This window comes from Mauremys mutica, chromosome 11 (assembly GCF_020497125.1).
Source record: "Mauremys mutica isolate MM-2020 ecotype Southern chromosome 11, ASM2049712v1, whole genome shotgun sequence".
Lineage (NCBI taxonomy): Eukaryota > Metazoa > Chordata > Testudines > Geoemydidae > Mauremys > Mauremys mutica.
Window position 1 is genome coordinate 41885362 of NC_059082.1, and position 13432 is coordinate 41898793.

Consider the following 13432-nt stretch of genomic DNA (forward strand, 5'->3'; position numbering starts at 1 on the left):
TATGCAAGAACAAAGTGCTTATTCTAGTGGTCATCATGATTACACTGTATAAAACTTCCAGCAATATAAAAAGAATTCAGATACCTTGCTTGTAAACACTTTCATAGTGTAGTTATTTATGTGAGCAACATCAACAAGTATTATAGATAGGGAAATAAGCAGCTTTACTGAAGGGGCTTTTTGTATGATGACAAAATGCAGCAAGGGGGAGGGATAGCTCAGTGGTTTGAGCATTGGCCTGCTAAACCCAGGGTTGAGAGTTCAATCCTTGAGGAGGCCACTTAGGGATCTGGGGCAAAAATTGGTCCTGCTAGTGAAGGCAGGGGGCTGGACTCAATGACCTTTCAAGGTCCCTTCCAGTTCTAGGAGATTGGTATATCTCCAATTATTACCTTTTATTACCTTTAAGGAGATCATTGGCATCTTGCTTGTTGGATATTAACAATGTGGGGACTGAAAACAGCCATCTTTCTTGTGTGTGGATTTACAGTGTAAAGAGGAAAGGTCTGTTGATGCATATAGCATAGTGAAACAATTATAAGGGGTATATGAGATCATTAAACTATTAGATATGGTTTATTTAAATTATTTTTTCTTGGCACCATTGAGATTGCAATCACTATCCTACTATCCTCCTCTTCAGCTCTTCCATAGCTTTGGGATTGTTTTCTATTAAAAATTTAAAAAACTATTTTAACAACTGACTATATTTTTGAATGCAAGGTGATGGCTTTAACTTATAATGCCCTGAATAGCTTGGAACTGTCCGAGCTGATAGAGTGTCTCTTCCCTTGCCATGCTGCCATAGTTGCAATTGACAGAGACATTCAAGCTGGATTGCCCTTAAAAAGAGTGGATTGCCCTTAAAAAGAGAGGGGGCTGGCAACAAAGTGTTCTCTGTCAGGGGGCTCAGGTCTGGAACAAGCTTTATCCACAAATTTAGAACAGGGCTGGTTTGTTGACCTTTAGAGCACAGTCCAAGGTGCATCTATTTGTGCAGGCTGCAGGGGGTAGACTTTAATGGGTCTGGCAGGGTACAGGAGGGAATTAATTTCCTCTGGAATAATATGGGCTGAGTTTAGATTTAGTATGTGCACGCTGCACAAATATATGTGACTGTGACAGATGGAGATGATGCTTTGTTCCATCATGCTGGATTGAAGGATTTTCATAAGATGCATTTCCCACTGATTAGTGATAGCTTATGACAAGGGTTCTTATTTCATGGATCTTTGTTGAAGTAATAACCCTCAAGTCCATGGATTGTCTGTTTCATGAGTTGGACAATGGGTGACAAATTTTGGAGTTACTCAGAACTTTTATTTTTTTAATTCAAAACTCATGTCACTGCTTTATTAAGAAAGGTGTAGTGAGAGTATCCTCATTATTGTCTCATTTTCAATGCCTCCTCAAACGCCTTGGGGAAAAAGGGTTTCACTTCCATAAATGGCATTTAAAGACTTTCACTCTCTCCCCTCACAAATTATCTGAACAAATCACTGCAAAATGATAAATGCTTCCTATGACATCTCAAATGAGGCTTTAACTGATTCTCTAGCCAAGCTCTCTTACATACATGATACAAGAGATTGCAAGCTCGCTGTTTAAAAGTAAAAACAAGCTCTATTAATCCTTTAAGATAAGCTGTACATGACATTTGTACTTGTCATACTGTTCGATAACTAGAATTTTGCTGACTAGAAAATCCAAGCAGCCTTTGAAAAAGATGGCCTCATTGTCAATCACACTATTGTCACCAAGGTGTACTTTGTTTTAAGCAATCAGATTCAAGATTTGCACATTCAACTTCACCTCTGGTTGAAGACTCTCTTTCTTTGCAGATATGTGCATACCACAGTGCCAGCGAGCAACACCATTTAATGCACCTTTACCTACCAGCAGGCTACACAAATAAATCGATTTTGCACACAAGTCATCAGCAGGTTTTACCATACTAGGACTTCAAACAGGCAGGCTAGTAACAACAGCAGCAACTGAATCAAAAAGTGCTTTAGTTTCCAGTGTCTCACACTGTATTTCTTTCATGTATTCAGCAACCATTGGCTTATGAACAGCACACCAAAAACATTTACTAAAAACTGACTTTTGATAATTAGCTGCTGTTGTGCATGTGTGATAAACTGATTTGTTTTTCTCATTAAAATAATCACCACCATCCATAGGAAGATTGCTTGGCTGTCCTTCCTATTGTATTGAAATCTTAAGGCAAACAACACCCACATTCAAGTACTCTCCGGTTTGTACTGAAACCAACTCACATCCGTACTGCTGTATTGTTAAGTTGCTTTATCACATGTAACAGCCTCTCAGACACTGCAAGGGCTAAGCTATTAACATCTAAATGCTAATTAGCTTCTGGAAACTGCATCACTTGAACAGTCCATAAATTTTGCTGTTCTAAAACAGCACTGAGACAAAAGCAAGGCGGTTCTGAAATACAGAAGCCAAAAGCTGTCGCTTCCAAAGAGCTGGTCTCAAACCTAGTCCTGCAATATAGAAGACAGATGGAAATGCTGCATATATTTACAAGACATACAGATATACAATATTTTTATGCAATAATGTATCTATTCAGCATATGCTAGAAAGCAGAGCCTGGTCGTGCAAGTGACTGCTCCCAGATGATACCACTTTGCGTGCCCAACCACCAGTTAAAGATAGTGATGGAGTATTACAGAGGGTAAGTGATACAGAAGGAGAGATGATACATAGTGTGCACTGATGAGACAGGCCTAGGACTACTTGCATGCAATGACTGTTGTTAAACCCAGTGAGCAGAATCATAGGACCATTTCCAATCAGAGGCATGAACTAAAACCCTTCCAAGGATAGCATCCTCCATCCTAACAGTGAGCCCAGCACCCGTTTGCATCTCAGCAGAGTTTTCCAGTGTGAAAGATTTCTACTGCTAAAAGAACTAATGCTTTGTAACAGGGTAAACCTCCAGGAACACAGCATGCACTTAGCTTATGGCACTGCTTACCTACACAGTGCAGACTCCTTTTAATCAGTTTATCTAAAATAGCTTTTAAAAATCTCTTTTTAGATGTTTGGTCTGTAAATAATCTAAAGAGCACAGGAGCCAACAGAACTGCAGCAAGACACCAAATATTTTGGAGTTTCCCAAATTTAGTTCCCAAAGAGCCTATTCAATGTCAGTTGCTTTGGTCATTGTACTCAATCCTTTACCATACTAGTCTTGTCTTCAGCAGCACTAATTATTTTCAGTCAAACAGCCCCAATATGAGTGCACCTTCTCCAGTGGGAACTTTCCTCCAAACATTCACAGATGTTTTTAAAGTCCATGCATGCAAATATTACTTCTCCCCTCAACCCCCACCTTATATTTTAGAATAGTGGCTTTTATTTTGCCATAACAGAGGCAGTGAGAATTTCAATGGTTCGGGTGTTTACACTACAAACTGCAGAAGTTCAACTATAGGTGAAATGTAACTCTCAAGATCTGAGACACAGTTTGCTTTTTCGATCCAATTTCTTAAGAAAAAAATCAGTTTGGCCATTTATAAAATTACTTGAATATAATTTCCCAGCTTCCTTTACTGTGAATAATGCAGGAAATAGAGAGGAACTGCAAATCAACCACCCATGACTTTCATCAAAAGAGCAGCATTGGGCCTGTGAAGTAATGTTACTGACAGACAGTAATGGCGGTATACCTAACTCGAAAACCAAGGAGGATTTAAAACAAACAAAAGGAAGTATTTCTTCACACAATATAATCAATCTTTGGAACTCCTTGCCAGAGGATGTTCTGAGGGCCAAAACTAGAACAGGGTTCAAAAAAGAACTAGATAAATTCATGGAGGAATGGTCCATCAATGGCTATTAGCCAGGAAGGGCAGGGATGGTGTCTCTAGCTTCTGTTTGCCAGAAGCTGGGAATGGGTGATGGGGGATGGATCACTTGATGATTACCTGTTCTGTTCATTCCCTCTGGGGCACCTGGCATTGGCCACTGTCCTAAGACAGGATACTGGGCTAGATCGACCTTTGGTCTGACTCACTATGGCCGTTCTTATGTAACAAGAGAAACCTAAAGAGTCAACTGGATCAACAATCCACTCTCTTCTCCTCCCCTCTTCAAAGAATATTCACCCTAAGGATTTTTTTTTTACAGCTATTGTTAAAAACTAAAAAGGAGTTTAACAAAAAGTGCCACCTCATTTCAGGTAGTCCTGCAGCAATTCCCAGTAAAGGCATGTTATGGGGATAAAGGCGATTCCACTGTATCTATAGTGAGTGTGGCAGGAAGTTCACATCACCTGTGGGGTAACATGCCATGTGCTCTCCAATCCCTAGCCAGAGCAACACAGCTCCAGAATGAAATGCCTAGCTGAACTATGGACTTCACAGTTTTGGTCAGTTTTCTGCCACAACTTTAGCAATAATTAAAATATTTTGTGTGTACGTGTATAACAGAGATGGTTTAAACCAGTGGTCCCCAACCTTTTTCGTCTGGCGGGTGCCAGATGACAAGCCACCGTGGACCGTGGCCGGCGGACGAGAATGCGCTGAGATGTTGCCGAGAAGCGGCAACGTCAATAGGCATCGCCGCTGAAATGCCGCTGACAAGCAGCATCATCCAGAGGTGTCGCTGCTGAAAACCGGCGGCATTTCGGCGGCGACACCTCTGGGTGACGCTGCTTTTCAGCAGTATTTCAGCAAATGCTCATCCTCCGGCCAGTACGCGGACGCACATAGATGCCCTGGCGGGTGCCATGGCGCCTGCAGGCACCACGTCGGGGACCACTGGTCTAAACCATCTGAATGAGTGGGTAGGAAACGAGACATTTCCTGTGCGGATATCTGCATTTTCACATGTGGTCTCACTCCCATTTTTTTATCTTGGAAAAAAAAATTATGCCAGAAATTAGTTTCTTTGAAGTTACAGACCTCAAACAATAAATGAAGCATTATTTTAAAAGGGAAATAAATGGCCAGAAAGTGTAATGAAAGGTAAACAATTAAAACGAATAGGAAAAATGTAAGTTACAGATAGAGTTTTTGTTGTTTAATCAAAGAAATGATTGTATGTATATGGGACAATTTGTTCGGTTAGATCTTTTCCGATCTCCTGTACAATGAATCTTGTCAAAGGAGAGGGAGATTAGGCAGACTGTGGCTATTGTTCTAAACAGTCTTTCTAAGTCTACAGAGACACTACATAAGCCCTGCAAGCCCTCCCTATGCCCTAGTCCTTTTCATGATTGCTAGCATAATCCTTAGCATTTGTCCTAGGTATATACTGTAGCTCTCTGGAGAAGCACTACTTTCTTTAGGTGTCTTATTTGTCAAATCCATCCTGAAGGCAATGCCAAGGTTTGATATAAACACAAGTGCCTCCCACCCCATTTGCTGAGATTGCTTCTGCTGTGTTCTCTGAGTTTACCCATCTACAGCATCATTATCAGTGGGAGAAGAAGCAGTGTAGGGTGTCAGTACAGCTAAGGGTTAGCAAAGAAATGCTCCCGCACAGCTGCTTGCTCCCTTTGTTTTCCCGCATGTCGGAAAATTACCATTTCGGAGTCACTGTGACAGGCCTGCCCAAGTCTGGCTGTAGGCCCTGGCTCAAGGTGAGGAGGTTGGTCAGGGGAGAGAAGGAACTCAAAATTGTCATCGTAATCATCTTCCTCCGTATCCCCCTCCCCATCAGCAAAAGTACCTCTAGTCAAGAAATCGGAGCGCGTCCGCGCCATGCGGGCTTTCTTTTTATGGGCCGGTCTGGCAACCTGCTTGACCAAATGATAAAACAGATAACATACAAATGTTTTAAAAGAAAAGGCGATTCTGCTGATGTTTGATATCACAGGGTAGGCCAAGTACAGCCTTAAGAACTGCACGAACAATATGCTAATCCACACATAACACACAAGTATCATAGGTAATGCAGGGGATTGGGGAAAACAAAAATGAAAGACAGCACTGGGAAAATGGACAGTCATGGATGTTACCAAAACATACGTTAAACAAAACAAGACATGACTGCATTCTACAGTGTTTACCACTGGGGCATTCATGGCAGAAAACGTCTTGCAATTCTGCACTGGTATGTTCTTGTGTTAACTAGGGTATCCTGAAGAGAAGGTTTTAATGTTTCCATACCATTAGTATCCCCGCTTCCTTCTCACAGACTCGTAATTTAACAGCACCCACACTTCTGTTTTCTCTTCAAATACTTGAGAGAAAACTGGCAGAATAAGTTTTGTTTAATTGAAAGATAAAATAAGAAAGCTGTAACTTACCCCTGCTCTGCCTGGCCCAGGGAACTTTAGTGGCTTTCTAGGTGGTTCATCTTTCAAAAGGATCTGATGATTTGAAGATTCCTTGTTGAAACTCAACAACAACAACAAAAATACATTTAAATTCTTCGCCCAGGTTCACCCATAACATGTCCAGATTCCAGAAACATTTAAGTATGTACAACTCAACGGATCAAGAATAAATTGCAATTTGATTTAATGTGTTTTAAGGGATGCCATCTTTAGTTATTCAGCATACACTTAATACCATTAAACACTGTAGTGAGGATAAAAAGTACGAATGAACAGAACTCCTGCCCTTTGTCAAACTATGAACCATCATCCTTGCTGCACACTTGCCAGTAGCTCTTATACAGGTTATCTTTAGTGCTTTGTGGAAAAAAAAGTTAAGTAACAAGAGACAGAAAATCATATTAAAATTTTTCATTGCCATGCTACTATCTAGGAGGAGAAATTTTATTTCCTCTGTTATTCCTTCTTCTGGGCCTCCCACAGGGTTTTGTCTACTAAACTGCAAGATCTTTAGGGCAAGAATAGTCTTCATTTCGTATCTTATACAGCATCAAGTTAATTGTTGCAATGATTTAAATGAAATAAATAATAACAAATAATAGTTTAGACTAGGGTTGTCAAGTGATTAAAAAAATTAATCGTGATTAATCGCGCTCTTAAACAAAAATCGAATACCATTTATTTAAATATTTTTGGTTATTTTCTAGATTTTCAAATATATTGAATTCAATTACAAAACAGAATACAAAGTGCATAGTGCTCACTTTAAATTAATTTTTATAACAAATATTTGTACTGTAAAAAAACCAAAAGAAATACTATTTTCCAATTCATCTAATACAAGTACTGTAGTGCAATTTTTATCATCATGAAAGTTGAACTTACATATGTAGAATTATGTACAAAAGAATAACTGCATTCAAAAAAGCAGCAAAGAGTCCTGTGGCACCTTATAGACTAACAGACGTATTGAAGCATGAGCTTTCAAGGGTGAATACCCACTTTGTCGGATGCATGTGATGAAGTGGGTATTCACCCATGAAAGTTCATGCTCCAATACGCCTGTTAGTCTATAAGGTGCCACAGGACTCTTAGCTGCTTTTACAGATCCAGACTAACACGGCTACCCCTCTGATACTTGCATTAAAAAATAAAACAATGTAAAACAGAGCCTACACGTCCAATCAGTCCTACTTCTTGTTCCGCCAATCGCTCCGACAAACAAGTTTGTTTACATTTACAGGAGATAATGCTCTCCACTTCTTAATTACAATGTCACCTGTAAGTGAGAACAGGCATTCACATGGCACTGTTGTAGCCAGCTTCGCAAGATATTTACATGCCAGATGCGCTAAAGATTCATATGTCCCTTGATACTTCACCCACCATTCCAGAGGACATGCCTCCATGCTGATGGTGGATTCTGCTCAATAATGATCCAAAACAGTGCGGACTGATGCATGTTCATTTTCATCATCTGAGTCAGATGCCACAAGCAGAAGGTTGATTTTCTTTTTTGGTGGTTGGGGTTCTGTAGTTTCCGCTCTTTTAAGACTTCTGAACACATGCTCCACACCTCATCTCTCTCAGATTTTGGAAGGCACTTCAGATTCTTAAACCTTGGGTCGAGTGCTGTAGCTATCTTTAGAAATTTCACATTGGTATCTTCTTTGCATTTTGTCAAATTTGCAGTGAAAGTGTTCTTGAAATGAACAACATGTGCTGGGTCATCATCCGAGATTGCTATAACATGAAATATATGGCAGAATGCGGGTAAAACAGAGCAGGGGACATACAATTCTCCCCCAAGAAGTTCAATCACAAATGTAATTAACACATTTTTTTTTAATGAGCATCATCAGCATGCCCTCTGCAATGATGGCCAAAGCATGAAGAAGCATATGAATCTTTAGCACATCTAGTACGTAAATACCTCGCCAGCTACAACAGTGCCATGTGAATGTCTGTTCTCACTTACAGGTGACATTGTAATTAAGAAGTGGGCAGCATTATCTCCCGTAAATGTAAACAAACTTGTTTGTCTGAGCAATTGGCTGAACAAGAAATAGGACTGATTGGACTTGTACGCTCTAAAGTGTTACATTGTTTTGTTTTTGAGTGCAGTTATGTAATAAAAGAAAATCCACATTTGTAAGTTGCACTTTCACGATAAAGAGATTGCACTACAGTATTTGTATGAGGTGAATTGAAAAATACTATTTCTTCTATCATTTTTACAGTGCAAATATTTGTAACCAAAAATAATATAAAATGAGCACTGTACACTTGGTATTCTGTGTTGTAATTTAAACCAATATTTGAAAATGTAGAAAAACATTCAAAAATATTTAATAAATTTCAATTGGTATTCTATAGTTTAACAATGTGATTAATTGCGACAATTTTTTTTAATCACAATTAATTTTTTGAATTAATCACGAGTTAACTGTGATTAATCGACAGCCCTAGTTTAGACATTGCAGCTAAGTCCCACCTTTGTCTGCCTGTGTCTCAATCACCTCTGTGTCTTCTTTCACATGGGCCACAATGTACAATTGCAGGTCCCTGATATCATCTGCCAGACCACTTAAAACACCAATTCTGCCATGCTGCCTATAGTGACACTTCTTGTTTTGTATGGGTGGGTGGGAGGGCGGGCCAGGAAAGAACTTGGACAAAGGAAACTGATTCAACCCTCTCCCTTGCCCCATTTCCCAGACATTTGGAAGGCTGCTTTGGGAGGGGTGAAGGGTGCTGTTACCCTGCAGACACAGCCTCCCTAAAGGCACTCAGGCCTTGTCTACACTACCACTTACAGCACTGATACTTTCTTCGCTCAGGGGTATGAAAAACACCCCCTCCCACCCAAGCAATGCAAGTTTCAGTGCTGTAAAGTGATAGTGTAGATAGTGTAGTGTAGTGCTACAGCGCTGGGAGCTATTCCCCTCACAGAGGTGGTTTTATTACAGCGCAGGAGAGCTCTCTCCCACCGCTAGAGCCACGACTACACAGCCACATTAAAGCGCTGCCACTTCTAACGTCAGCTGTGTAGACATATCCCAGATCAGCCTGACCTGCAGATTTGCGGGGGAGGAAACATGAGCACAGGATCGAAATGCTGCCATGACCTGTGCTCGGAATGAACCCACCATTTAACCTGCAAAGAACTGCCCATACTCTATGCAGTTGTTTCTAATACTATTAAGACTGTTAAATGTTACTTTATCCACAGCAACACTTTTTCAAAAGCTTGTGCACCAGTCTCCATAAGGAGAAGATCTGTTCTAGAGAGACAAGGTGGGTGAGGATTTTTTTTTTTTTTTAACTGGACCAACTTCTGCTGGTGAGAGAGAGAGAAGCTTTTGAGCCACACAGAGCTTTTCTTCAGGTCGGGGGAAGGTTCTCCCAGCATCACAGCTAAATGCAAGGTGGAACAGATTGCTTAAGAAAAAGAGCTCTGTGTAGCTGGAAAGCTTGTCTCTCTCACCAACCGAAGTTGGTCCAGTAAAAGATATTACCTCACCCGCCTTCTCTCTCTAATATCCTGGGACCATCACGGCTACAACCACACTGCATAGAAGATCTGCATTTATTCCCTTTCCCTGACAGTGCAAGATTGTTCCCTAGTTGACCATTCACTACTATTTTGTCCACTGAAATTTTAAATGTGTGCAGTGTTGGAGATTCTACCACTTCCCTTGGGAATCTATTCTACCAGATAATAATAAAACTAAGTTTTTTCTGATACTTCTCAAATTCCTTTCTTACTTCCATCTCATCCTTCCTACTCACACCACTTTGTACTGCCCTAACTACTGTAATTTCTCTCCTTTCTTGTTATTAACACTTTTCAGATGTTTGCTGTAGATGGTTAGAATGGCTCTTCATAGTCACTCATAGCCACCTGACACAGACTGTATGGTATGCACTGCATGAGAGTTCTTTTAATTTTCCTTTTAAGTCAATCCTTCCAGCTTCCTAATAATTACTAATATTTTTCTCTGACTCCTCCCCATTTTATCAGCATCTTTCTGGTAATGAGGTGCTCAAAACTGATCATGTGGCTCTTTGTTTCATTGCAAACCTGTAGAAATCAATCCTATTTTCAGGAAAGGTCATGCAATAGTCACCTCTCATGGTATAAAGCAAGCAAACAAACAAATGCTCCACTCACAGGAAATGACTGTCTTTTGGTGTGAAGAAAATAGCACTAGCCCGCGGCTCACTAGAAGAGGCGTCGGTGCTCTGGTTGGGAATTCGGGGTTGCCTGAGGCGCTCTGTCCTTGCAGCGTGGCTGCTAGAGAAGTCCCCAGATTCTACAGCCAGTTTTGAAATCCACCGATCTGTTCTGGTTGATTCCTGTGCCATTCCAGGTTGACCTTCTTTTCGCTCCAGGAACATGCTGACAGGCCTGTCCTTTTGTGCTATGTGGGCTGGGGGGCTCCCTTTCTTTGCAACAGTGAGCCCTTTAATATCCACTGATGAGGTTGGTGTTGTATTCACAGTCTGGCAATTTTCCCCTTTGCTCTGGGGATTCAGGATGAGGAGAGATTGAGGCCTGTTGTCTGTTTTCTTTGGGGGTCTGTGAGACACTCCTTGTGAGGGATCCTTGATTCTGCTGTGCTCAGTCCTTTGCAAGGCCTCTCCCCTCCCTTGTCTCTCGAAGTGCTCAAAAACTTTGCGTTGTTTCTCCAGAATTTCCTTCTGCTGGCGGATCTGCTCCATCATCTCCCTCTCATTTTGCTGCTGCAGCTGCTTTTGTCGCTCCTCCTTCTCCACATTCAGCTTCTCAAGTCTCCTGATAACAGAGTCTGAAGAATGTGTATCTGATGCAAGAGCAGGCAGGCTTTCCTCTTGCTTGACAGGAGGGTTTTCTCCTCTCTCTTTGTCCAAGGCTTTGCCTTGGCCCTGTCTGCCTGGCTCTGTATCTTTCTGAACCTCAGGAAACGTACCTGGTCTTTCTTCCTTTTCCATTAGTTTGTTCTTCAAGTTATTCTCCACCAGTGACTGATTTGCTTTCTGGTTGTCCTGTGGTGGAATGTAGAAAGTAGGCAGATTGCTAGAAACGAAGGTCTCTCTTGGATGCATCTTGTAGATAACATTCTGGGTATCGCAGACCATCCGCTCCTTAGTAGCAGGACTCTCTGGTAACTCAGAACTTGATGGTGTCCTTTTTCTATTAGATAAGTTGCTGTTCACATCTGCTGAGAAGAAGGTTGTGTCCTGCAAATCAGGCTTAGGACTGTGAGGTAAAGAGTCCTGGGTCTCAGTGGAGACAGACTGCATGTCTTGCTCTTCTAAAACTGGAGAATCAAGTTTATTCTTCTGAGTATCCTCACAGCTTAACACTTCTAAGCTCCCCTGAGAGCTTTCACTCTCTGGGGTTCCCTGTGGAGAATGAAGGACCTCCGACACAAGCTCTGTGGACCACCGACGCTCCTCTGAGGGAGACACCCCTCCAGTGGACCGGACCTTAAGCAATTCCAAGCTAAATATTGCTTGTTCCAATTCACGCATTCTCCGGCTTTCTCTTTTTGCGCGGACCACTTTTTTCTGGTTGAGATCCTCCAGTGATTTAGGCCTCTCTCTCACAACTACTTCCTCTTCAATGTCCATGCCACTTTGGCTGCTGGCTCTCTCGTGTCTTTTGTACAGTAAGTCTCCAGAACTGTCTACTGGATCAGCATGATTCACCCGACTATTCTCTATTACTGATTTATGTTCCTCTACAGCTCTCACCCGCTGTTCAAACGATCCATCCTCCCACTTAGATGGGTCTGAGCCCCTAATTTTCATAGCATCATCTGCCTCCAGTCCATCCTCTTCTCTGATTGACACTCCATTCTCCAGCTGTGTCTCTTTTAATCTCTGCTCTTTTAAAGCTTTAAATCTGCAAGAATGAGAAAACAGCAGATTTTTAGAGTGTTTCCACTTTCATTGCTCGGATGCATTGTATTGATTCTGAAGAGACGTTTAAGAGAAAGTGCCTGTGTTTGGTTTTAATACCTTAGCTAAACACACATTTAAAAATCAAGTGTGAGACTGCACATGGGTATTCTACATAACATGAATTTTCAATTTGCACCTGCTTCATTCTTTCCCCAGTTGTGAATGACACTGGTGTCTATTAGTGAGAACTGCTGCTTTCCTGACTATGGTCGCTCTAAACTTTCTCAGTATTTTGTTTTTGCTTTCTTTTGTAAATTAATATATCCAGGGAAGCACAGTTCAAATGCAGTATCTGGTATTTTGGTCATGTTCTTTACCAGCTTTCTAGCTGGGTTGATTAAGGTACAATCAGGTACTAGTGACTTGCAGAGTGTATTTAGAGTCATTATTCTGGCTCTCAGCTCGTTTACAGTACACCAGTAGGCCCCAACCCTTTCAGACAGTTATACCATTTCCTCAGAGTAATGCCTCAGCTGTGTGCTTTCAACTGAATGCTCTGCTGATCAGGAGACTGGTGTTTGGAGCAGACTAAGCTCCACTGTGGGTTAGAGAGAGAGTGGGAGACACATAGTGGCAGCACAGGGGCCCAAGCACACCAGGGAAAGGGAACATGATGTTCTAGTAACAAAAGCCTGAAAAATGCTAGTATTCAGGCCAATTGCTGGGAATCATTGCTCCGAATCACACAGCCTTCCTGCTACACAGTCATCTTTATTCAACAGAAGCAGCAAAGAATCCTGTGGCACCTTATAGACTAACAGACGTTTTGCAGCATGAGCTTTCGTGGGTGAATACCCACTTCTTCGGATGCAACAGTTCACTTTTGTGTCCACCGAGGTGGATGCCATTACCTTTGCCGTGCTATGTAACCTCTGCATGCTGCTTGCAATAGGATGACTTTATTTCTCTTGGCCCTGTAGAGTCTCTTTGCGCAGTATCCTCGCCAGCCTCCCTGTATGCACATGGCTGCGGCATGCCTACGCCTAGAGCATTCCCGCCAATAGTTCTGGATGATGAAGGCTGCAACCCGCATCTGCAGGAATCTTCGCCTCTCCACAAAACCTCGCCAGTGGGCCTGGAGAACGAGTGCTGCATTGCTGAAAGGGAGAGGATCAACTAGGGAATCTTCAGCTTGCTTCCTACTCTGATAACTGCGCCAGTACCTCTGCA

General features: G+C 41.7%; 1 protein-coding gene across 2 annotated transcripts in view; it reads right to left on the reverse strand.

The window, feature by feature from the left end:
• Positions 1-13432, reverse strand: part of MYO9A (myosin IXA) — a 480816-nt gene that overhangs the window by 45831 nt on the left and 421553 nt on the right. For both annotated transcript variants that reach the window (XM_044979720.1, XM_044979719.1), the window contains 4 exons: positions 13114-13427; positions 10488-12203; positions 6284-6374; positions 5558-5770 (listed from right to left, as the gene is read on the reverse strand). In XM_044979720.1, the coding sequence (XP_044835655.1) occupies positions 5558-5770; positions 6284-6374; positions 10488-12203; positions 13114-13427 (2334 nt within the window). The remainder of the gene's footprint in view (positions 1-5557; positions 5771-6283; positions 6375-10487; positions 12204-13113; positions 13428-13432) is intronic.